Here is a 26,282-nt window from a genome sequence, read left to right as displayed (position 1 = left end):
GTGTGTGTGTGTGTGTTTATTGTTCATATAGGGGCTACATGCTTTGCATTTACATGTATTTTGAAGTGCAACGTTCTTTGTCAACCTCATCAACATGCTGTTTCGAGCTTTCATGAGTGCAAAAGCTACGAAACAAGTAAAATAATTTTGCATTACACGTCCCACACCGAAGTAGCCTTCAATGGGGTTTCATGAAGTCGTTCTAAACAAGATAATGTAGATACTTAACTGCATCCCAGTCCCTAACATCTAACGGTAGACACTCTGTCTTAAATTTTGCGTAATGTCCAGTGATTAATGCCAAAAAGTGTAAAGTTTGTTTTACGATGTAAAGAGATTGAACATATCTCTTACAAACGAACCGTTCTTTCGGCATGCACCATGGTAGTTTTATAAACAGAAATACCTTCCGGTAGACTGTACTCATAGATGACCTAATAATAACAGTTGATAGGTAAAACATAACACTGTTTGGATAATTATGTTTTGTGAAACTATAAAAGATTTTATAGTTATACTTTATACATACAAAAAAAAATTCAATGAAAACTGGACAAAGAATTGACAGAAATAAAATAATGCATCATTGGATTTCCATTAACAATAATCACCTCAAACTGTCAATACCACAGATTGTAACAAGACTCATTAAAGCATTTACAACACAATCCCCAAATCTACGCTTTGCTGTTGTATCAAAATATGTCCTGTCCCTTTGTATTTGGATAAAAACCTGCTTAAAGTTGCAAGAAAGAGAGTCATGCCATGTTGTAGGTCATACACATGTTACATTATATTGTTGTTAATGTGTGCGAATATTAATGGTTATTATCTGACTCTCATGAATGATCAAAAGTTACAGCGCAGTTTTGATTTTTTATCGCTATGGCTACCGCATATATGTATATATATATATATATATATATATATATATATATATACATATCGTCGCTGGGGTGACAAGACCTTGCATCTGCAATTTTGGTGAAAATGACTTTTTTTGATTAATAGTCAAATAATGGTTCAAGTGATGGCCAGTCCAAATCCCAACTGTTTTACTCCAAAAATGAAGCCACCACAGCATGTCAAAGGAAAGGCTATCCCATTCGCTATAGTGCTTTGGCCGCCATGTTTTGTTTTGTTTTGTTTTGTTTTTTTTTTTTTGGCTCTCCTGAACATTTGACATTTTGTAGATAGGAGGTCTTGTCGCCCTAGCGACGATATATATATATATATATATATATATATATATATATATAGCCTCAGCAAAAACGCCTTTGCTAACTATACAGCTTTGATCATTACATAGCCCACCTCCCTCAAAATTGGCACTTTTTACAAAACATCTTCCTGATGGTCCGTCGGAGCAGCGGCTGGGCTAGAGTGTAAGCGAGAGGATTCAGTGTGCTGTTGCAGTAAGATATCCATCTTCCGGACTCCCGGAGTTGCACCTCAAAGACAAGGCTGGTGAACCAGGCCGGCGCTGCGGAGCGGAGTATGATATTCAGGGTATTCAGGAACCATGTCAAGTAGAAAGCAACGACTAAAAAAGCCAAAGTGCGCAAGGCCTTGCTACCGTCTGAGATCCTCTTCTCGCCCTGACCTGCCGTAGTGATTCCCTCTAAGAGAGGGTCTGGCCGGGGCTTAGGTGCTGTTACAGAGTTGCGTTCACCGATGTTCATGGACATTGGGACCCGGCAGCTGTGAGTTACATCAGTAGAACTGAGAACATTACATCTATCCCTTGGGACAGAACGTGACAACGTATGCGCGCCATCGGGCGCCAAGCCGAGCACCGAACCAGAATTTTCTTCTGAATGCCTTCCTTGCTCTGGAGTGCCACAAACTTCTTGATCTGTAGGGGGGACCTTAGCTTTTTGCCGCCGTGCAATGATTTCTTGACCATATATGGAAGGAATGCTCTGTTTCACTTCATTTGTTTTCACTTTTGTGGAAATCTTGTCCTCAGTCTCCCTGGGACAGGAAATATGTTGGCTGCCTTTGAAAATTGTTTTTTCCTCTTTACCTGCTTTGATCACGAAAGACACATGATCAACCATTCGGCTACGGCTGGCAGATTTCGCCCGGTAGAAGATTCTGACAGAGAGCAATAAAATCACGGCAAATGGGATAACAGCACGCAGGAATACGATGACGACCATTGATGCAACGTGCTCAGCATAGTTTGGTTGACAAAACCCTGAAAGCACCACACGCGTATTGGGACTAACCAGGTCCCAGATTGTGCTCAAACTCATCCAAATAGATAAAGGAATCAACCAGGTCAATAGGTTGACAACTATGGCCACCTTCTTGCTTTTCTTCCGGTAGTGAAGGAGTGGGTATATGGTTGCTAGGTAACGATCAAAGCAAATTACCACGGTCCCGAAAACTGAGACTCCAGGGAGAACTTGATTGATGCCAGTGAAAATGTAGCAGAAAGTTTGTCCAAGAATCCAGGTGCGGTCAAACGCGAACATAAGCCCACGGATGGGCATGCATATCAAGCCAACCAACAGATCTGCTATCGTTATGTTAATGATATAGTAGTTATTATACGTCCGTAATTTCTTTTCAGAATAGAACGCTAGAAGGATTCCCATGTTTACTATTACGGTGATCAGAGAAATGGAAAATAAGACACCGGCTTGCCAAGAAATCTCCAGCGTAGCCTTGAGAACTATTCCTCCAGGGGCACTGGTATCACCTGAACGGTTATTCATGGTTCCTTCACTGTATGAAATGAGATGATAGAAATGATCATTATTAATATACCGCACCCAGCTTTACAATCATTTTTAGGGAATTCTTGTGCGTTCGTGCATTTTAGAATGAGAATTATGGCTATGTATAGGTACAGAGTACAAGCGAAAATCGGAAGAGGTCTATGTTCTCCTTGTTTGAAGAAAAATTACTTGTAATCAATAACATGCTTCCAGGCTGTTTTCTAGTTCAGACCTTTTATGATCAACGATATGTGTATTACACCAGTGTACACGTCGCTAGTGAAGTGATTTTTTTTAGAAAGGAAACTAGCTCAAGATTGCGTCATGTCACGTTGTTAATCAAATTATACAACCTCATATTTAGCTGCAAAAATATCAAAACGGACTATCAACATTTTGACTTTAAAGCAAAATTGGAGTTGAAGTATGGCTCTTGTAATAAACATCATTTCAAATAAACATCTCGGAAACCAATAGTTACAACGTAACATACTATTCATATATTAATTTAGTTGAGATAACAGAATCGTTAAACATGCAACTCATCTTTATATTGTGGAATGCATTCTTTGATTCTGCGAATTAGAATTAGAACAGAATTGCTCGTCCGAACAATAATCATTTCAACTCATGAGAACAAATTCATCTTACCGAGTTTAGTAAGCCTTAGATCCCTTAGAAGAGCAAAAGCATGAAGCATGGCCGTCAATCGGTGGAATTAAAGGTACCGGTGGCAGGTGCCGCTGAAGTCCAGGAGAGCACTGAAGCACTTTGAGAGCCCGCGATTTATGGGGAAACGTTTCCAACCTCTGGGTATTTGCAGAAATAACTCTGATGATGTAACTTAAATAATTACACTTATACCTCTTCCATCACAATCTCTTTTATAATCCAACCAATAATGAGGCGGGAAAGGGCAGGTTGATCTATAGTCTTTATCTGACATATTACATTTCCTAATTCTGTGTAAAATGCAGACAATGATGAATAATCATACACTCTAATACAATACAATTAATATGTATGACCTGTTCCACCAATCAGCATCGTGTATTATTCCCATATCACTGTCGCTGGTACTTTTATCCAAAAAAGGAGTCTATAAAGGTGCATTTAAGAACATTGACAATGGTATTCACTGATGCTGTTTTTTGCTACACTATTTGGAAAAAAAAATAGATATGATTATATCAACCGCCATTGCCTTCTTTGTACAGTATTCTGTTTTCACTTTCGTTTTCAATCTCCAGTTCAAAGTCTAACAATTCTTATTCAACCGTTGTCTCGCTGCTCCTTGATCTAGTGGCAATTATATTCGCATGGACTCGGGTACATTTTATGCCGCTTGGGTTTTAGCTATTGATGGAACTTCATTAAATGCATAAAAGACATAATAGTCATTCAAGGCAGTAGGAGCTAGTAGGATCTTTAGTATATTTGGTTTGGGAAAACCTAACTTGATTCTCTTTTTCGTGTAATAAAAGCACATCGTTGATGCACGGTTATTTGTATGGAACATCTGTCGTTTGGAAACTAGAAATTCATTTCGTTCTTTACTACTGTTTTTCAAAATACGAGTCTGATTATCGTAGAACGCTTACCGCAACCAATTTCACGATTTTTTTTTTTTTTTTTTGATTCAAGGCAGTTTTCGGTTAACACTTCTTTTGGGAATATCGCAGACACAATGGAGGTATAGATAATGGTCAAATGAGTCGGTGTGCGTGTACATAGTCTTAGTGTCTTTGTGTCAAAAGTCCAAATCTTTGCCATGTGATGCTCGAATTATTAGATGAAGCAAAATATTCATGTCAGCATGAAAGCGTATGATCCTTTTACTTGTTAATAACAAAGTAAAAAAAAGAAAGTAGATGCTATATATATATATATATATATATATATATATATATATATATATATAGTACAGCAAGAATCAGAAAAATTACAATTACGCAGACTACCAGTGAAGAGATTGTTTGATTTTGAATGGGATTATTTTCCATATTCAATTCAAATTAATTTTTCAATTCATTTAATTTCATACTTCTCGTTCATGAATATTACATCAGAAATTATAGTACAAGTTCTTTTACCTTGTCAACAATGTGCAAAAGCAAACAATATACATGGTAATAACACAGCAGTCATAATGATTATATGATAGACAAGGAATTCCACAATTTCTTCAGTCATGCAACCTTTGTGATTTCTAACGCAAACGGCTCCACTAGGAGATGCAATATAGACAGGTGTGGCATATGTGAAGCTGCACGCATGATGGGTTAATGATGCACAGGTTAATCACGTTACGCTGCCAGGTAGTATAAATTTTACTGCTGCTATTGCTCAGGTCCGCCGATGTTTGTGATATTCCTGCTGTGTAAAATCGATTAAGTTTGTCTTGGTATGAAAGCATGCGTTCAGAACATATGCAAATCGGCATGCGATCGGTATCCCTTACTGGTTTAGGCTACACAGGACTAAAATTCTTCAAAACTTTCTGTATAGAACAACGTATACAGAAAAGCATGTTTATGAGTTGTTGTTTTTTAGTCACACTTACAGTTATGATTATTGTTCGCTAATTGAACTGCCTCACTCTCACCTAAAAGGAATACTGGTATACAGCATTCAGCATCAGTATAAACATGCAAAAGTAATTGAGCACATAACTTCTACCCTCGTAGTCTCCAGTGGTAGCCGAAAAGGGTTTGTATTAAGCATAAGGTTTGCATACGAGCTATACTTGTCTTCAAATCATGGAAATGCCCCTGCCTTTCTCAGTGAACTCATTAAGCCATATAATCCCGGTTATAATCTACTTTCAAAGTTAAGAACTTGCTCTGTGATATAATTGGTGAAACATTTGGTGATTGGGATTTGTCAAAATGACACCAGCGTCAGCACCAGCACCTGACTTCTTCCTTGCACATCACATAAATCAATATAGATTTTAATAAATTCAAATCTGTGTTCAAAAATATTCGTTTGAAAAAAAGTTGTGATTATGTCAGTGATATATAAAAATTGAAACTTTTGCATGTTGTTTATTTCATATACGCGGATAGCAACTATAATGGCTTTGCGAGCAAACTGAATACAAAATATGTGGCACACTTACATTGGGCTCCTTAGCAAAAAAAAAACAACAACAACGACAGCTTCCGCAGCTTTCCCAGGGCTTTGTCAGAGCGCGGGGGAAGGGGAGTTCCATTGAAACCTGACCCTACTTGACCCGACTTTTGTGAATAATTAATCACTATTTCTGAAATCAAAGACATCGAGATTTTCTATATATCAATATGCTGTTCATTTTCTATTTAGTGCATAAATCTCTTCAAAGACTCTTTAAGTTTCATCGTGATAATGCTTTCTGTGAAGACAACTGTATACCTTTAAGTGGAATCAAACTCACACTCGCTTTCCTGTTGTGAAATTTTCGAACAAACAATGTGTTTCGTGTTTCATTTTATTTTCCCTTTGAGCCATTGCACACGTCCACATACCAGAACCTTAATCGTTACGTTCATGTCATGCATGTCTTCATTCCAATCATCGTATTTCAAAAGTACCACAATTCATAAACAGTATAGTATAGAACATAGGCATGTACTGTAACTCTTGAAATAATAAAACTAAGCAACATCAAAATTAATGTTTCTACTCAGTCACAAGCCAGAAGAAGACATCTTTTAATCTTACAATCCTGTTCCCTACGGTTCTTACCAAATCAAATTTTAATCAGTTTATATATTGTCTACAAAATTAAACATAATAAATATATGACCCCGAAAATCTATTATGAAGAGGTTAGGCATTTACTGTACTATTTTACGAAAAGAAACATTGATTACTTATGCCTCTGCACACGATTTGCCAATTCCATATGAATAAATGCCCCCCCCCGTTTCTTAATTAGGAGCGAGCTATTAAAACATGCCAGTATTAAATGTTCTTAAGAGTAATATTTTCTGCTGAATATATATAAATATCAGCTCAGGAAATGCGATTACGATGTATATTTCCTTTCATCCGTTACGATCGGAAATCGGAAATGTTAAATAGACAGACAAATTGTTTTATGATTTGTAATAAAAACCAGAGTTGCCAACGGGCTACGCAATTTTAAACCTTTAATTACCCACTTCCTATTCAAGAAATCATGTGTGCTTTCTTATTCTTTTAAATACTCCAATGTGACCATCTCCAGTTTAAAAATAATCAAGTGTACTTCGCTTCTATTGAAACTTACACTTTGCCCCTTTAACAAAAGGCATGGGAATACATTAGAAAACAAAGGAAGCTGAATTCAAATAGTTCTTCGACGAGCTGTTTCAATATATATTTCAAAGATCTCGCAAAGAGAGAGTGAGATAGGAAAAAACTTTACCAAGCAAGTCTTGAAGAGTAAAAAAAGACATTTACAATTTACCGTTGACACAAATTGAGTAGGTCACCTCATGCAAGATTTATAAACTCCTTTGAAAATATTACCCAAAGTAATATCAGTTGCACGGCAAATTGTAAAAATATGTGTAGACTATCCATCTGGGAATATTTACTGACTCTCTTGTCACAACAGTAACTGTCATGACTGTTGTAAGATTTCTTAGGTTTACTTGCTGAACTGCGGTTATTTCTTACCTGAATGAGTTTGAAAAGAAATTTGTTTGTGAGGGTTTATGAATCAGCATGAACATGCTTACAACCGAGTTTGTATGTCCTTTGAAGTGTAACGTTCTTTGTCAAACACGTTGACATGCTGTTTCGAGCTTTTTTTTTTCATCAGGCGTCCGCAACCAAATTAAGCAACTCCTCAAAACATATCTGTTTAATTCTTGATTGTGAATAAAATATGATTGTTATGATTTGAGTTGTTTTGTTCACATACTGCAAATTTAGTTCGTGTTTGGTTTTCCTTATGTTCAGAGATCAATTTCGTTATGTATAAAGCATTTTGTTTGTTTTTTGTATTTCCTGTTGTTCTGATAAGTTATCGTATTTGATTAATGTATGGTTGTATTATATACTGTTCATGCTGGTTATGTAACAGCGCCATGAGCATCATTTCTGATGGACTTAAGCGCATTATAAAAGGCCACTCTCATCATTACTACTATCAAAAATTAAAATCATGTTAGCATTACGATTCCAATGTAAAATCAGCCTACTAGAGTTACCTGAATCCTTACTTCAAACAAGATATTGTAAATACTTCAAAACTCCGCTTTGCCTTTCTACTATCAAAATGTGCCCAGTCCCGTTGTACTTGGCTAAAAACAAAAGTACATTTGCAACACAGTAAAGTCTGCCATGCTGTAATAATGCAGAAAATTAGCGTTAAGAATGTGATATATGTATGAACTAAAACATGTCAGACTTTATTTCTTGCAAAATGTGGATAGTAATTTTTTATAGCCAAATACACCAATTTACTGGACAAGGATTGTGTTGTAATGGTTTCAATGAACATTTTGTCAAATCGTTCGTTATTTATGTGCATTGTGTTTACATCAATCATTTTTCTAGCTATCAATGAAAAGCTTTGACATTCAAAAAGTAGAATCACAGAGAATAGATGTGAAATTACAGATATGTATTATTTGACATCCACGAAATAATCACAATTTACCTCGTAGTACTTCTTTCTGCTGTTGTTGTTTATGGCAAACCGCATAAGACTATTTGTTATCTTGCCACAGCAAACATAGCTCCCTGTACACCTTCGATTGTTACAAAGCCGATCTCTCTCGAAATTAATTATCTTTACAAAACATCTTCCTAATTGTTTGCCTTAATAGCGGCTGGGCTAGAGTGTAGGCGAGAGGATTCAGTGTGCTGTTGCAGTAGGATAGCCATCTTCCCGACTCCCGGATTTGCACCGCAGAAGGAAGGCTGGGGGACCATTCCGGCGCTGCGGTGCGGAGTATGATATTCAGGGTATTCAGGAACCATGTCAAGTAGAAAGTGACGACTAAAAAAGCCAAAGTGCGCAAAGCCTTGCTACCGTCTGAGATCCTCTTCTCGCCCTGACTTTTCGCTGCGGTGATTCCCTCTAATAGAGGATATGGGCGAGTCTTACGAGCCCTTACAGAGCCACAAGTGTCTACATCAGTGAGGGCAACTTCATCTTTTTGTCGTCGTGCAATGATTTCTTGGCCATATATGGAAGAAATGTTCTGTTTCACTTCATTTGTTTTCACTTCTGTTGAAACCTTGTCCTCAGTCTCCCTGGGACGGGAAATATGATGGCTTCCTTTGAAAACTGTTTTTTCCTCCTTACCTGCTTTGATTACGAAAGACACATGATCAACCATTCGGCTACGGCTGGCAGATTTCGCCCGGTAGAAGATTCGAGCAGAGAGCAGTAGAATCACAGGAAATGGGATACCAGCTCTTAGGACTATGATAACGAGCACTGATGCAACATGTTCAGCATAGTTTGGATTACAAAACCCTGAAGACGCCACACGCGTATTGGGACTAACAAGGTCCCAAATCGTGCACAAACTCATCCAAATAGATAAAGGAATCAACCAGGTCAATACGTTGACAACTATGGCCACCTTCTTGCTCTTCTTCCGGTAGTGAAGGAGTGGGTATGCGGTTGCTAGGTAACGATCAAAGCAAATGATCACGGTCCCGAAAACTGAGACTCCAGGGAGAACTTGATTGATGCCAGTGAAAATGTAGCAGAACGTTTGTCCAAGAATCCAGGTGCGATCAAACGCGAACATAAGCCCACGAATGGGCATGCATATCAAGCCAACCAACAGATCTGCTATCGTAATGTTAATGATATAGTAGTTATTATACGTCCGTAATTTCTTTTCAGAATAGAACGCTAGAAGGATTCCCATGTTTACTATTACGGTGATCAGAGAAATGGAAAATAAGACACCGGCTTGCCAAGAAATCTCCAGCGTAGCCTTGAGAACTATTCCTCCAGGGGCACTGATATCACCTGAACGGTTATTCATGGTTCCCTCACTGTATGAAATGAGATGATAGAAATTAATGATCTTTATTGATATTCCATATCCAGTTAAACGATAATATTCCTATGGAATTCTTGTATGTTCATGTATCCTACAATGACACTTATGGCATTGTAGGTACAGAGTACAAATGCCTGTATATCATATCAAGTAAATATCTCGGACACCAATAACCGTCATTGAACGTTGCATATTATTATTCAATTTGATATAACAGAAGAATATGTAATTCATCTTCACATTATGGAATGCATGATTCACATTATGGAATGCATGATTTTGCGAATTAGAATTAAAACAGAATCGCTCATCTCAACGATAATTATTTCAACTCGTAGTAAAGTCAATCTTACCGAGTTTTGTGAATCTTTGAAGACCTTAGACGAGCAAGATCATGAAGCATGGCCGTAAACCTTAGAATTAAAGGTATCAGGTGTCGCCGAAGTCCAGGAACGCACAGAAGCACTTTGACAGCTTGCGATTTATGGGGAAATGCATTTAAGTCCACCTTCCAGGTAATTGCAGCAACAGTTCTGATGATATAACTCAAATAATTATATTCATACCTCTTCCATGACAATACATAATCCAACCAATAGCGACTGAGTGAGGAGGGAAAGGGCAGGTTGATTTTAATATTCAGAAATTACTGATGTTAGCCTTTGTCTGGCCTATTGCATTTCAAAATTTATTCTCTCAAAAGCGACACCTCTGATGGATACTCATATTATTATGGCTCAAAGGGGTCTCTATAGGTCCTTTTAGGAACATTGTTAATAGTATTCATTGATGCTGTCGTTTCCACACACTTTTCGCGAAAAAAAAAATATCTTCTTGTTACTCTGTTTTTTCACCTTCGCTGCCAATCTCCTTTTCAAGGCCTTACAATTCTTTCAACCCTCTCTCACTACTCCGTGATGTAGTGACACTTATATTCTCATGGACTCCGATAAATTCTGTGTGAGTTCTCGCTATTGATGGTATTTAAACATGGAATGCAAGAAAGACATAGTATAGGTTTTCCCGTCCAATTTCATCAGATTTGCAATCAATTTAACGATGCGGGCATTCAAGTTCGAGTGAATTTGAATGATCACCGAGATCGACATTCAAAAATGTTTTACCTAGTTCATCCAATTAAATTTCATCAGCATGCGATTTCATGTGTTTGTCACACATGGGTGTAATAACGACATTCAAATTAAAAATGTAAGTGCAACGCATTCGAATTCGCATCACCATCGCCGTGGAGAGCGTTACGGAATTCAAATTCATTACAATGCAAATAACTAGAGAGTATGGGAAGTCTTTTCCGTTGTTGCTTTTATTCCTTGTAGTTACGCAGCTGTTTGAATATGCAAATTAATATACATTGAAGTGTGATCTTTAACTCATACTAGCTAATAACTCGTCATAACCCCACTTTCAGAGACATGCATGTACATTTTATTCATACGCGATTTTAGCCGCTGCTACATTACAGAGTATGCATGATCATATTGAATATGGATAGAATTAGTGGATGAAGCATGATCTTGACAACCAGCGAAACTGGAGATATAACCCTTTGGTGAAATAGGTCTGTCTACAGCAGCTGATCCTATTGCGGCAACTTATGATATGAACACGAGGAAGTAAGGAATGGAATTAAACTACTAGTAGATTTTCATTTCATTTCATTTCATTTCATTTATTTTTCATACTTCTTTTTCCAACAAAACATAACGCATAACAAATTTGGAATTACATCATAAACATAAACATTCGACTTTGTAGAAGATAATTGATACAGATAAACAAAAGAATGCATACTGGCAAAAAAGTACAAAGTTATGCTTCAGTTGAGAAAAAAAGAACTGAGAGGTCCACTAAAAAGCAAGCTTGTATGTTGTGAACCACTCAATATGGATTTGGACGTATAGGACCTCTAAGATATTCAGGGATATGGCTATTTCCTAAATGTAACATCCATACTGTAAAGGGTGAATTGAAAATGAAAGAAAGGTCGATAGGAAAGAAATACATACAGGACAATTAAGATGATTAAATGAGACTTTGAAATGAGAATGAAATGTTATCATCCGATAAGTGATAGTAAAATAAAGGCCCGTAGAAATGTTGTATGTTGACTTAATTCGAATGTTAAAAGTGCGAAGTTGCATTCCTAATAAATGAATTTGAAACTGGTATTTGGTGGAAATTTGAACGTCTATCCAGCTGGCGCGAAATTGAATGCTAACTCTGTGCCGTTAAATTGAATGAATTTCTCTCTATGAAATTGAATGAAATAAAATCTAAAATGATAACATTAAATTAAACTGAATACTCAACGAATAGGAATGGCATTAAATTAAACTGAATACTCAACGAATTACAATGCACCGCGAGAGTAGAGCAGTGACAAAAATTCCTTAGATTTGAACGCCTTGTCATTAATTCGAATGCAAATCTGCTGAAATTGGGCGTGAAAACCTATAGCAATTTAAGGCAGTAGCATTTGGTAGGATATTCCGTAATGTATTTCCTTTGGGGAAAGAAAATTTGATTCTCTTATCATATTTGTGCAATAAAAGCACATCGTTGATGCACTGTAGTTTGGATCTTTCTCTGTCGTTTGCAAACTATGCATTTCGGGCTCCACTATTGTTTTTGAAAATAGGCTACTGCTAGTCTGATTATCATAGATAATACAGATAAAATCCACACGTGCGATAATTATGTATAAAAATGATATTTCACGACTGCTTTCAAAGCAGTTCTCTATTTGGATGATATCACAGAAACAACTGAGGATACATAATTGTCAAGTGAGTGAGTGTGCGTGTTTATAAGTGTGTTTGTGTGAAAAAGATAAATCTTTGCGACGTAATTCTCATATCATTAGACCCAATACAACATTCAAATAAACTGGAAAGTGCTAGAACATTTTGCTTGATTTGTTAATTACATTTTAATGTGCCTTAAAAACTGGAGAGATTAGATGATGCGATGCAATACATTTATAGTACAACAAGATGCAAAACACTCGCAACTATCAGACTGACAATGCAAAGCAGTATTGTTTGATTTTACTAGGGATAATTCTTTTATGTGAGACAAGGGGTTCCTCAGGTTCGTCGCTTGTTGAACCTTTATGATAGCTAATGTTAACCCCTCCACTAGGAGATGTAATGAGAAGTATGACATGAGTAAAAATGCATGACATGCTGACGATACACAGATTAACGTTTCAATACCAAAAGAATAAATTTTACTGCACTTATTGCTCAGACTGAATCATGCTTGAGTCTGGTCGTAGATTGGTCAATGTAAAACAGCCTCGATTTGAATCTTCAGAAAACTGAAGCTATACACATTAGATCTCGCAAAATCTGTAACATTTCTGTTTGTCAATGTTTGTGATAGCCTGTTCTTTTAATTCCTATGGCACGTGACCTTGGTTCGATCATTCAAGATGGTCATAAAAGCGTACATTCATAAGTTGTAAATCGATAGCCGTAATTGGTGTACAAAGAACTTCGAAACTTTCGAAACTTTCTTCATAGAACAACCACAAAGAAACCGTTACATGCATTTATTTTTAATCAACTGGACAAAAACCATGAATTTCTCATTGCAGTACTGGAATTTCAGCTCGAAAGGTTATTTGAAACTTATACAAATTCAGCCGGATGATTTGTAACACGCAAAGGGAATTGAACACATAATTTCTATACGTCATGTATAGTCTCCACTGGTTGCCGATTTGGGCTCCTATCAAGCTTAAAACTACTGTTTACCATTGGGAGCAGTGATTAAAAAAAAAAAAAAGGTGTTTGAGTTATCACACTTGGTCCATATTATGTACAGTTGAGTTGTATCACAAGACATACTACATATGAGAAAAAATGCAATAGATATAAGAAAATATCACTAAATTTCTCGATAACCCATAACTGAAGACGGTTTATTCCAGAAATGATTTTGATAAAACTATTCTTAGCATTTTGCATGTTTAACCATGTTAACATTTATTATACTGATGAGCATTTTAACACAGATTTCTTTTTTTCTATCACTACCTCTCACTCTAGAACTATTTTTAAGCGCTAAACCTGGTAAATAGTAACTGTAAGGTTCTTTGTAGTAGTATACGTGCTTTGAAATCATGGAAATTCCCCTGCCTTTATCAGCGAAGTCATTAAGCCATACAATCCTGGTCATAATATTATGTTCAAATGTAAGAACCTGCTCTCTGAAATGATTGTGAATCCAAGGCATTTGGTTACTTGGGTTTGTAAAAATGACACTATCATTAGCACCAGTAATCAGCACCAGCGACAAAACACATACTGATACAGATTGTGATAAATTCAAATATGTGTTTTTAAAAAAAAAAATCGTTTGATAATTGGTGATTGAAGTTGGTGATTGAAACTTTTGTGTGTTGTTTGTTGAATACACACGGATAGCGATTATGTTATGGTTTTACCCGTAAGCTAAATGTTAATTTTATCGTTACCATTATTCCTTTACAAAGTATATGGCACATTCACATTTGGCTCTTTACAACAATAAGAAAACACTAACACCCGCGACTTTCCCAGGTTTTCGTCAGAGCCCCCCCCCCCCCCCGCGGGGGGGGGGGGGGGGGTCCGCTGAAACTTGACCCAAGTTGACCCGACTTCTGTGAACGATTGATAACCCTTATTGTATGCAGAGACATCTAGAGGTTTGTTTTTTTTTTTCACCAGCCTCCAAAAATCTCAAATAGTCTTATTCATTGTGTCATAACTAGTCAATTCAAAGACATGAAATAAAAACTTTGCGGCACGCTTCCAAAATTCAATAATGTGTCTACACAATAATCTACAAAAATAATCAACAGCCATATAATCATATGAATAATAAGAACATTCAATTTATTCACAAAGTATCCATCTTCCATTTATGACGAAGAAAGAATAACGATTTTTCTGACGAGGGGCGTCGATCTGTCTTCATTATGGGGGGAGTAACGGGCAAGCCTCTAATACATTATGTTCTAGGGATCGCAGCGACCGAGTAAGGGGAGGGTGTGGGAGGGGGTACTAACTCCACCCACACGAGGGAGAGTTCCATTTTCAGACCTTGAATTAAGCACTCTGATGCACACATTTGGTGAAGTTTTTGGATTGTTTAAATGAGGAGGACGGATAGATATTCATTGCAATGTGAATAAGTATAACAACTCGGTATCTAGGGGTCCTTTGAAACTTGACCCTACTTGACCCGATGTGTCGCATGGCCTATTTCGTTGACGAAATGACTGATTTCGTAACGAAATAGACCACGCGGCACTTGGCACCCCATACAAAACAACGGTCTTTGTCCATGTAAATATTGAACCACCTTCGTGAATTTGGGCCAGTTAGTCTGCTATGATATCATAATACAGAAAATTAGCGTTAAGAATATAAAATAGGTATGAACTATAACATGCCAGACTTGACGTATTGCAAATGTGCTTATTATTTTTATAGCCAAATACAACAGTATTCTGGGCACGTTCTAACAAGAGAAAAGCAAAACGTAGTTTTGAGAATTGTGTTGTAATGGTTCAAGTAAACCTTTTATCAAATTTGTCGTTATTGACGTGCATTGTATTTATATCAATCTTTTGTCTAGTTATCAATGAATATCTTTGATATTTAAAAAATGTAGATTGAATCATAAAAAATAGAGGTGTAATTATAGATATGTGTAGTTATAGAAATCGCAGTACCTTTTTTTTCTGTTGTCGTTGTGTTTATGACAGACCGTATAGGGCTGTTTGCCATTATGCTACAGCAAACAGAGTAGCTCCCTGTACACTTTCGAGTGCCACATAGCCGATCTCTCTCGAAATTAATTATCTTTACAAAACATCTTCCTAATTGTTTGCCTTAATAGCGGCTGGGCTAGAGTGTATGCAAGGGGATTCAGTGTGCTGTTGCAGTAGGATAGCCATCTTCCGGACTCCCGGATTTGCACCGCAGAAGGAAGGCTGGTGGACCATTCCGGCGCTGCGGTGCGGAGTATGATATTCAGGGTATTCAGGAACCATGTCAAGTAGAAAGTGACGACTAAAAAAGCCAATGTGCGCAAGGCCTTGCTACCGTCTGAGATCCTCTTCTCGCCCTGACTTTGGGCTGTGGTGATTCCCTGTAAAAGAGGACCTGGCCGGGCCTTACGAGCCGTTATGCTTCCACTGCTGTTCAAGAAAATTGGAACCCGGTAGCTGTGGCTTACATCGGAAAAACTGAGAGCATCGCATCTATCCTTTGGGACAGTGCAAGACAATGTATGCGCGCCATCGGGCGGCGAGCCGAGCACCGAACCAGGTTTTTCGTCCGAACGCCTATCTTGCTCTGAAGTGACACAAGTGTTTATATCAGTGGGGGACACCTTCTCTTTTTGTTGTCGTGAAATGATTTCTTGACCGTATATGGAAGGAATGTTCTGTTTCACTTCATTTGTTTTTACTTTTGTTGAAACCTTGTCCTCAGTCACTCTGGGAAAGGAAATTTGATGGCTGCTTGTTTTTACCTTCTTTCCGGCTTTCGTTGCAAAAAACACATGATCAACCGATCGACTACGGCTGGCAGATTTCGCACGGTAGAAGATTCGAACAGAGAGTAACAAAATCACGGCAAATGGGATAACAGCTCGCAGGAATACGACGAAGAGCATTGATGCAACGTGCTCAGCGTAGTTTGGATGGCAAATCCCTGAAGACACCACACGCGTGTTGGGACTAACCAGGTCCCAAAGTGTGCTCAAACTCATCCAAAGAGATAAAGGAATCAACCATGAAAATCCGCTGACAACTATTGCTACCTTCTTGCTTTTCCTCCGGTAGTGAATGAGTGGGTATGATGTTGCTAGATAACGATCAAAGCAAATGATCACGGTCCCAAAAACTGAGACTCCGGGGAGAACTTGATTGATGCCTGTGAAAATGTAGCAGAAAGTTTGTCCAAGAATCCACGTGCGGTCAAACGCGAACATAAGCCCACGGATGGGCATGCAAATTAAGCCAACCAACAGATCTGCTATCGTTATGTTAATGATGTAGTAATTGCTATACGTCCGTAGTTTCTTTTCATAGTAGAACGCTAGTAGGATCCCCATGTTTACTATTACGGTAATCACAGAAATGGAAAATAAGACACCTGCTTGCCAAGAAATCTCCAGCGTAGCCTTGAGAACTGTTCCTCCAGGGGCAATGATATCACTTGAACGGTTAATCATGTCGTCCGCCCTGTATGAAATTTAAGAAATGATCATCATCAATATTCCGCACCCAGCTTTAAGATTATTTCATTGGAATTCGTGTACCTTCATGTATTTCAGAATGAGAATTGTGGCTCTTTAGGAACAGAGTACAAGCGAAAATTAGAAGTGGTACATGTTCTAGTTGTTAGAAGAAAAATTGATTGTCATCAATTGCATGTTTCCTGGGTGTTTTCCAGTGGAGATTTTAGTAATCAATGGTATGTGCGTTACACCAGTGTATATGAGTCGCTAGTGAAATATCTAATCGAGAAAATTTTTAGGAAGGAAACGAACTTAACTCAAGATTGTATCTTGTCACGTTGTAAATCAAGTTATACAACCTCATATTGAGATGTCAAAAGTATCAAAACGGAAAATTAACATTTGTAAAACAATATTGGAGTAGAAGTATGACTCTTTTAATTAAAGTGCGGAGAAGACGTCTATGCATCATTTCAAATAAATATATCGGAAACCGATAATGGCCTTACACATTACATGTTATTATTTAAGTTCAGATCACAGAAACATTATATCGGCCTACTTCATCTTCACATTACAGTATTAGAATGAATCCTTTGATTTTGCAAATAAGAACTAAAACGAAATTGCTTGTTAGAACAATAGTCATTTCAACTCATTAAAATAAGTCAATCTTACCGAGTTTAGTAAACCTTAGAAGACCTTAGAAGAGCAAAAGCATGAAGCATAGCCAAAACCGGTGGAATTAAAGGTAGCAGGTGCTACTTAAGTCAAAGAAGGCACTGAAGCACTTTGATAGCCCGGGATTTATGGAGAAATATATCCAACCTTCGGATATTTGCAGCATTAACCTTGATGACAGAACTCAAATAATTCTACTCGCACATCTTTCCTCACAATCCATTTTATAATCCAACCAATAATAAGGCGAGAAATCGCAAGTTGAATTCAGTTTTTTTTTTTTTCTGTATGTTGTAGTCCCGAAATTCATTCGGTATAAAGTGCAGCCCATGATGAATAATCATAAACTGCAACACACTACGATTAATATATGATCCTTCCCACCAATCACCATCGTTTACTCTTCCCATATCACTGTTGCTAGTATTTCTATCCAAAAGGGGGTCTCTATGCGTGCTTTTAGGAACATTGACAATGATATTCATTGATGTTGTCGTTTCTCACACTATTCGCGGAAAAAAAAAAGAAAAAAATATCGATCACCCTTATCTTGTTGTTATTTTTTGCCTTCGCTGTCAATCTCCTTTCAAGGCCTTACAATTTTTTTTTCAACCCTCTCTTGCTATACTGCGTGATGTTGTGATACTTTTATTCGCATGGACTCCGGTAAATTCTGTGTGACTTTTCGCTATTGATGGTGTTTGATGAAATGGAAGAAAAACATAATAGTAATTGAAGGCAGTAGCATATGATAGGATCTTGCGATATATATATAAATATATATGTATATATATATATATACTACATATATTATGTATTATATATTTTTTACATATGCATATATATATATATATATATATATATATATACACACACACCGTGTCCCAGAAAAAAACGAAACCGAGTTTCATTGCAATTCTTTGCGATCATAATCACACATTTGCAGTATGAGATATACATGGATTGAAAGATACACTTCTCTTCTTTCATTTGATGTACAACTCATTGCTCAAAATTCTGAGTTAGAGCAATAGACAGTAGTGCTACTAAATTTTCATTTGCACGAGCAAATGACGACTTTGAATGAGTTTTTCAGACTTTTTCAGCAATCTTTTGCAAAAAATAAAATCAAAGCCTTAATATCCATTCTTTTTTCTTTTTTCTTTTTTTTTCATATGATATCCCATGCGTAAAATATGATCAACCCCTGCTCAAGAAAACTTAACTTGAAAATATGCTTCCTTTTTACCAAGATAGATAAATAGTAAATATAGAGCTAGTTAGCTTTTCCCGACATTCCCAACTTGGCAGATAACAATGGCCTTCATGCTTCAATGAATGTACACATACATGAAGGGAAGGGGTGAAAGGGATTGTTACTGACGGTTCGGTTGTGAATAGGGTCGTAAATTAGAATAATTATGATCATGGGCTTGCCTGACCATGTAGCTAACAACAGAGCGAAGGATGTTCATCAGCGGAATGTTTGGGAAGGTGGGGTGGGAGTAACGGACCAAAAAAAACCTTCCGAGCCCCACCCCCCCCCCCAAAAAAAAAAAAAAAACACCGACTTTCTGCCCTCCACTTGCGCTTTTACAAGCGCAAGTTCAATGATGAATAAAGGGATGTACCCTCTCTTTCTGCTTCACCTTCCCCTTCAAAACTTCAAATCCCTGTCAGTGATGAAGGCCTAACCACGAGTGAGGGAAATGTAGAGAGGAATGAAAACAATGAAATAAGTTTGAGGTACAAAATCATCAAAATGCGTATCATTGTTGTAATGTTGATTTCCCAAAGCCATTGGACTACGTGCAGCTGAGAATACTCACGATATTAGTCTTCAATTGGTTTTGTCTCATAGCTTATTCTAAATAAATGCTAACACAGGGCTTTCCGTCTCATACAGCATTCTCTGTAAATATCTCCACTCACCCCCCCCCCCCCCACAACATTCATTGTAGCACTGCAGTTGTTTTGTGTGAATTCAATGGTGCAGATGAGCCCATTGTCTAATTGCTAAGTCGGGAGAGCTGAATGTTTTTTTTTCGACTATCCGCCCCCCCCCCCAAAAAAAAAAAAAAAAAACACCGACTTTCTGCCCTCCACTTGCGCTTTTACAAGCGCAAGTTCAACGATGAATAAAGGGATGTACCCTCTCTTTCTGCTTCACCTTCCCCTTCAAAACTTCAAATCCCTGTCAGTGATGAAGGCCTAACCACGAGTAAGGGAAATGTAGAGAGGAATGAAAACAATGAAATAAGTTTGAGGTACAAAATCATCAAAATGCGTATCATTGTTGTAATGTTGATTTCCCATAGCCATTGGACTTCGTGCAGCTGAGAATACTCACGATATTAGTCTTCAATTGGTTTTGTCTCATAGCTTATTCTTGTTTTTCGACTATCCGTAGAATCGGTAGAAATTAAGCATGTTTTCATGCAAATTTTTCTCAAGCATGCGTTATTCATATTTGCCGCGTGAGATTTCATATGAAAGAAGAAAATACGAATATTTAAGTCTGAAAAATTCACGTAAAGTCACCATTTGCGCGTGCAAATGAAAATTTGGTAGCACCACTGTTCATTGTTCTAAGTCAGTCATGCATGAACGATGAACATTAAGTTGTACATCAAATGAAAGAAGAAAAGTTTATCATACCATTGTTGCTGGATGTATATCTCATAAAGAAAATGTATGATTTTGATAGTAAAAAGTTGCATGGAAACCCCGTTTCGTTTTTTTTTTTTCTGGGACACGCTGTATATCTATCTATCTATCTATTATATATATATATATATATATATATATATATATATATATATATATAGATATATTTCTTTTTGGGGAAGGAAATTTGATTCTCTTATTTGTGTAATAAAAGCACATCGTTGATGCACTGTAGTTTGGATGGAATATATTCTGTCGCTTGCAAACTATGCATTTCGGACTCCACTACTGTTTTAAAAAATAGGCAACTACTATTCTGATTATCATAGTTCTCATACCACAAGCAAGCATGCGACATACTGACAAATCCACACCTGCATCATGTATGAAAATGATATTTCATGATGTGCTTTCAAAGCAGTTTTCATTTTATACTTGTTTGGACAATATCACAGAAACAACTGGAGATACATAATTGTCAAGTGTGTGAGTATGCGTGTGTATAAGTGTGTTTGTGTCAAAAAGATAAATCTTTGCGACGTGATTCTCGTATAATTAGACCAAATACAACATTTACATAAACTTGGGAGTGTTGGATCCTTTTGCTTGACTTGTCAATAACACTGTTATGTGCCTTCAAAATTGGAGAGAGTGGATGATACACGATGCAATACATCTATAGTACAGCAGGAATCAGATCAATTGCAATTATCAGACTGCCAATGCAATGTAGTATTGTTTGATTTTACTCTTAGGGATAATTCTTGTATGTGAAAGACAAGGGGTTCCTCTGGTTCGTCTGTCGTGGAACCTTTTTGCTTGCTAATGTAAACCCCTCCACTTGGAGATGTAATAGAGAAGTATGGCATAAGTAAAGTTGCATAATATGCCGACGATACACAGATTAACGTTTAAATACAAGAAAGTATAAATTCTACTGCACTTATTGCTCAGATTAAATCATGCATAAGTCTGGTCTAAGATTGGTAATTGTAGAACAGCCTCGATTTGAATCTTGAGAAAACTGAAGTTATACACATTAGATCTCGCAAAATCTGTAACATTTCGGTTTGTCAATGTTTGTGATGGCCTGTTCTTTTAAATCCTACGGCACGTAACCTTTTCTCGATGGTCCAAGATGGTCTCAGAAGTATACATTCATAAAGTGTAAATCGGTAGCCCTAAAATTTGGTGTACACATGGCGTAAAATCTTCGAAACTTTCTGCATGGCACAACCACAGAGAAACCGGTACATGCATTTATTTTTAATCACTTAGACAATAACCATGGTTTGCTCATTGGAGTACTGGAATCTCAGCTCGAAAGGTTCTTGGAAACAGATACAAAGTGCAACCGCAAGATTTGTAACATACAAAATTAATTGAACACATAATTTCTATCCGTCATGTATTGTCTGTACTGGTTTCCGATAAGGGCTTCTATCAAGCTTAAAACTATTGTTTACCATTGGGAGTGATTGAAAAAAAAAAAAGGTGTGAGTTATCATACTTCATGCATGTCATGCATATTACGTATAGTTCAGTTGTATCAGAGAACACACTACATATAAACAAAAATATCGCAATAAAGTCACAATATTAGTAGATATGTTCCATTTTCTCAATAAACCATAACTGTAGACGGTATATTCCACAAACGATTTTGTTTTTATATAACCATGTTAACATTTGTTACATTGATTTACTTTGGGGTTTTTTCTATCACTAACTCATACTCTTGAACTATTTTGAAGCACTATTCAAAGCTGTCTATTTTCTCATCTGCAAGTGAAAAATAGGGGCTGTAAGATTCTTTGTAGAAGAATAAATGCTTTCAAATCATGGAAATACACTTGCTTTCTCAGCGAAGTCATTAAGCCATACAACCCTGGTCATAATCTACGTTTAAAATCAAAGAAACTTCCCTCTGAAATAATTGTGAATCCAAGACCTTGCATGGTTACTGGGGTTTTGTCAAAATGACACCATCATTAGCACCAGCAATCAGCACCAGCAACATGACACATATTGACACAGATTTTGCTAATTTCAAATCTGATCGAAACTTTTTCTGTTGTTTGTTTTATATACGCGGATAACCACTATGTTATGGTTTTACCCGTAAACTAAATCTTATTTCTATCGTTACCATTATTCCTTTATGAAATATGTGGCACATGCACATTTGCCTGTTTAGAAAAAATAAGAAAACAAAACACCCGCGACTTTCCCAGGCTTTCGTCAGAGCGCCCGGGGGGGGGGGGGGGGGTGGGGCCACTGAATCTTGACCAATGTTGACCTGACCTCTGCGAATAATTAATAATCATTATTGTAAACAGAGATATCTAGAGTTTTTTTTTTCACCAGCCTATCAAAATCTCAAGTAGTGTTATTCATTGTGTCATCATAAGTCAATTCAAAGATATTATTTCCAAACTTTGGTGCATACTTCTAAAATTGTTTACAAGGAGTCAATAATGTGTGTACACAATATTCTGCTTGAATAATTAATAATCATATAACTGTAATAATCAAAACATATATAACATTATTTCTTCAATAAGTGTTCGTCTTCCATATTTGATGATGAAAGAATAACGATTTTTCTGACAAGGGCGTCGATCTGTTTTCAATATTGGTTGGATGCAAAATTCGAATATCAGAGCAAAACTCTAAACGAGGGAGCGCAGCGACCGAGTAGGGGGAGGGTGTGGGATTGGTATTTCCTCCATCCACACGAGGGAGAGGGCTCATTTCCAGGCCTTGAATTCAGCAATCTGATGCCACATTTGGTGTATACATTAAAATCTGAATATCCAAGTACTTAAACAACTTGGTATCTCACTGTATACTAAATGTTAGGAGTTTATGGTGAGGGAGGGGGTTTATGCATTTTCGTAATTGAAATAAAGCTATCTAATGCACACTTTGTTATGGAATATTTGATAGAAAGATTGTCAATCCCAAAAGTACCGTGTTAGAGAAATGAAAGGAACCTAAAGGTGGAGAGAGATTTTACATATTCCGCATTGAATTTCAACGATCTATTGGGCAATATAATTGGAACATTTGGGCAATTTTCTATCAAAAAGCAGGAAAATTTTCCGCATGTGGGAATCATTAGGGGCAAAATGATATGCTCATCCCTCTTTTGCACATTCAGCATTGAAATTCAACGATCAACGAGAGCTTCTGCATTTTTAGAATTCAAGTAAAGATATCCCGCAAGCATATTTTGATGTAATTGGGAAACTGTCATTCCCCCATAGTGTTTATATGGAGCGGGACCGAGGAAGGGGAGGTTAGGAGGTTATCCCCGTCCCTTAAGAGGAAGTTTTTGTACTTTTTTTTTTTAATGATTCAGTACAACAATCTGTTGCGCACTTTTGGTGGCACATCTGGAAAATTGTAAATCCCTCTAAGGTTAGCCGTGGTAAATGTATGTGGGAAGGGGGGATGCTACCAGGGCAGGAAGAAGGAGTGTACATGGAAGGGGGTATCCCCAACCCCTCCCCCCCCCCAAAAAAAAAAAGGAAAAAGAAGAGAATTTTAGAATTGAAATGAAGTTATTTCTTTTCATGGAATATTTTGAAAATTGAAAAATAAAATAAAAATAAAAAATCTAGTCGCATTTGGTTGGGAACCGAGTGGGGAGGGTAAATTGGAAGGGGGTAACCCTCTGATATGAACGAATCTTTTAAATGAAAGGAACCTAGCAGGAGAGAGAGATTGTAGATTTTCAGAATTGAAGGACGACATTCTATTGCACAATTTACGTGCAATGTGGACAATTTTCTATTAAAAAAAAAAATTCCCCGTATGTCGGGAATTGTTTGGGCCAAAATGATATGTTTGCCCCACCCCCCCCCCCCCCCCACTCCATTATTTTCATGCAGGGAGGGGGTGCTCTCATCGTCCTACAGGGTTGATCCCTTCTGCATATAAGAGGGAGCTGATGCTTTTGTAGAATTTGAATAGAAAATAGCTCGTAAGTTTTGATGTAATTTGGGAAATTGTCAATCCCCAAAGTGCACGAAATCTATGGAAGGAACCGAGGGGGAAAAGGGTTGATTGAAAGAAGACACGAGGAAACTTTTGCACTTTATTAATAGATTTTTATACTTCTGTTGGACTACGGTGTGGGACAATTATTGTACGAAATCTTAATTTCATTCAGTTATCATTTTCATATCGATGCTGACTTAGTAATCGGGTTGTTTAATTAGTTTATACTGACAGGCTCGTGGAGAACATTTTTAAGATCACACGACGAATGAGAGGTTGGGCCACGGCATAGGCCAGCGGGTTGATGGTGCTGTTACAGAACGCTATCCATCGGACAGATTCCCTCAATTGCATTATGTAAGGCAGACTTGTAATCAGTGTCGGTGAAATAGAACGTGAGATTAGGACAACTGTGCTCGGCAGCCATGTAATAAAAAAGGCTATGACCAGGAGAAGCAACGTACGCATGGCTTTTGCCCCATCGGCCCTTCCCTTCCCGCGCTTCATTTTAGTCCCAACTCTGTCAGCAAAACTCAGACGAGCGTTAACGGTTGGTATATCAACCGACCCTTGACCGGAAAGATGGTCTTGGGAATTCACCGAAATCGTGAAAATCTTTAGGCCACTTGATTGAGGTGTATTGCATATTTGCTTATCATGCAATCCGCGTTTCAATTGTGAAGATGTACAGTTTACATGTTCAGCTTCGGCGTTCGATGAAGGTGTGTCCGTAGAACGTTCCGGGCTTTTTGCTTCCGCCTCATACATGATTTGGTCTTGGCTGACTGAAAACCTATCATCTCTTTTTGTTGCTGGCATAGATTGAATGCTTCTGCCTCCGAGACTCTTCTGCCCGGCGGATTTTGCCCGACGGTAGATCTGAACACTCAAAATCGCGATCGTCACGAATGGGATACATGCACGAAGAAGCACAGTGATAGTGCTTGAGATGAAATACCTGGAGTAATTTGGATCGCACCATCCAGACCGTGTCACCGCACCGCTTGGTCGGGCCAAGTCCCAAAACGTGCTGATACTCAACCAAATGGAGCAGGGAATGAACCACGTCAGCGCATTGACGACAACCGCTGTCTTCTTAGTCTTCCATCTGTAGTGATGCAGAGGATACGACGTTGCTAGGTAACGATCGAAGCATATCACAACCACGCCAAATACGGACACACCGGGAAGAGCGTTCTGCACCCCTATGAAGATGTAGCAGAAGGTCCCGCCCAGCATCCAGGTGCGATCGAAGGCAAATATTAGCGCCCGGATTGGCATGCAGACAAGGCCTACCAGAAGGTCAGCCACCGTCATGTTCAATATGTAGTAATTGCTGTAAGTCCGTAATTTCTTTTCGGTGCAAAATGCCAGAAGAATGAGCGAATTTACAAAGATTGTGATCAAAGAAAGTCCAAATAAAGTACCTGCTTGCCAAGTAAACGTCAGTCCCACTGCCATGGTCAGAATAAGCGTTTGACTCGAGTCGGTGATACTTTGGTTCATAGTATTGTTGAAGTCGTTCAGGCCCTAGATTTAAGAAGGGAAGAAGAACCATGAAGACATATTTAACGAAAATGTTTCTTCCAAAATATTGCCCTGCATTTCATACGTATTCTCTCTTTATTACTTATACAACCAGCGGAATATCTTCCATTCTAAGAATATCACCAAAACACAATAGTTCCGAAATAGAAAAAAGAAATTGTTGCTGTATTACTAATTCTCAACCTTAAAATATATTTGTAATGTAGCAGTCATCGCATTATTGGATGTGGTAAAATGTCCGTTATCTTTCAAATTCCCGAGAACTGGAAACTCCTAAATTAATTGAATTAAACTTGAAAAAGACTGATTTCAGAATTATTAACGTTAGTGATAAAAAGTGAACAAATTAACATTTGCCCATACATTTTTTTTTTTCAAAACGTTGGTTCCGACTTTACTT

The 26,282-nt window shown here is 37.6% G+C and overlaps 1 protein-coding gene across 1 annotated transcript; it reads right to left on the bottom strand.

Moving 5' to 3' along the window:
* Positions 1–1,319: 1,319 nt before the first annotated feature.
* Positions 1,320–25,651, bottom strand: LOC140236562 (trace amine-associated receptor 13c-like). The gene is made up of 2 exons (XM_072316488.1): positions 25,293–25,651; positions 1,320–1,701 (listed from the first exon to the last, which is right to left on the bottom strand). The coding sequence occupies exons 1-2, from the start codon at positions 25,649–25,651 to the stop codon at positions 1,320–1,322; spliced, it is 741 nt and encodes a 246-aa protein (XP_072172589.1).
* Between the last annotated feature and the right edge of the window lie 631 nt (positions 25,652–26,282).

This window comes from Diadema setosum, chromosome 13 (assembly GCF_964275005.1).
Source record: "Diadema setosum chromosome 13, eeDiaSeto1, whole genome shotgun sequence".
Taxonomy (NCBI): Eukaryota; Metazoa; Echinodermata; class Echinoidea; order Diadematoida; family Diadematidae; genus Diadema; species Diadema setosum.
This window is presented reverse-complemented; position numbering and strand designations above follow the sequence as displayed.

Excerpts from the sequence above, each read along its gene's own strand:
- LOC140236562 (XM_072316488.1), bottom strand. The coding sequence starts at position 25,651 with ATGACGGTGGCTGACCTTCTGGTAGGCCTTGTCTGCATGCCAATCCGG. Across the intron at positions 1,702-25,292 it reads TGCGATCCAAATTACTCCAG|CTGCCGGGTCCCAATGTCCA; the intron begins GTATTTCATCTC and ends TGTAACTCACAG.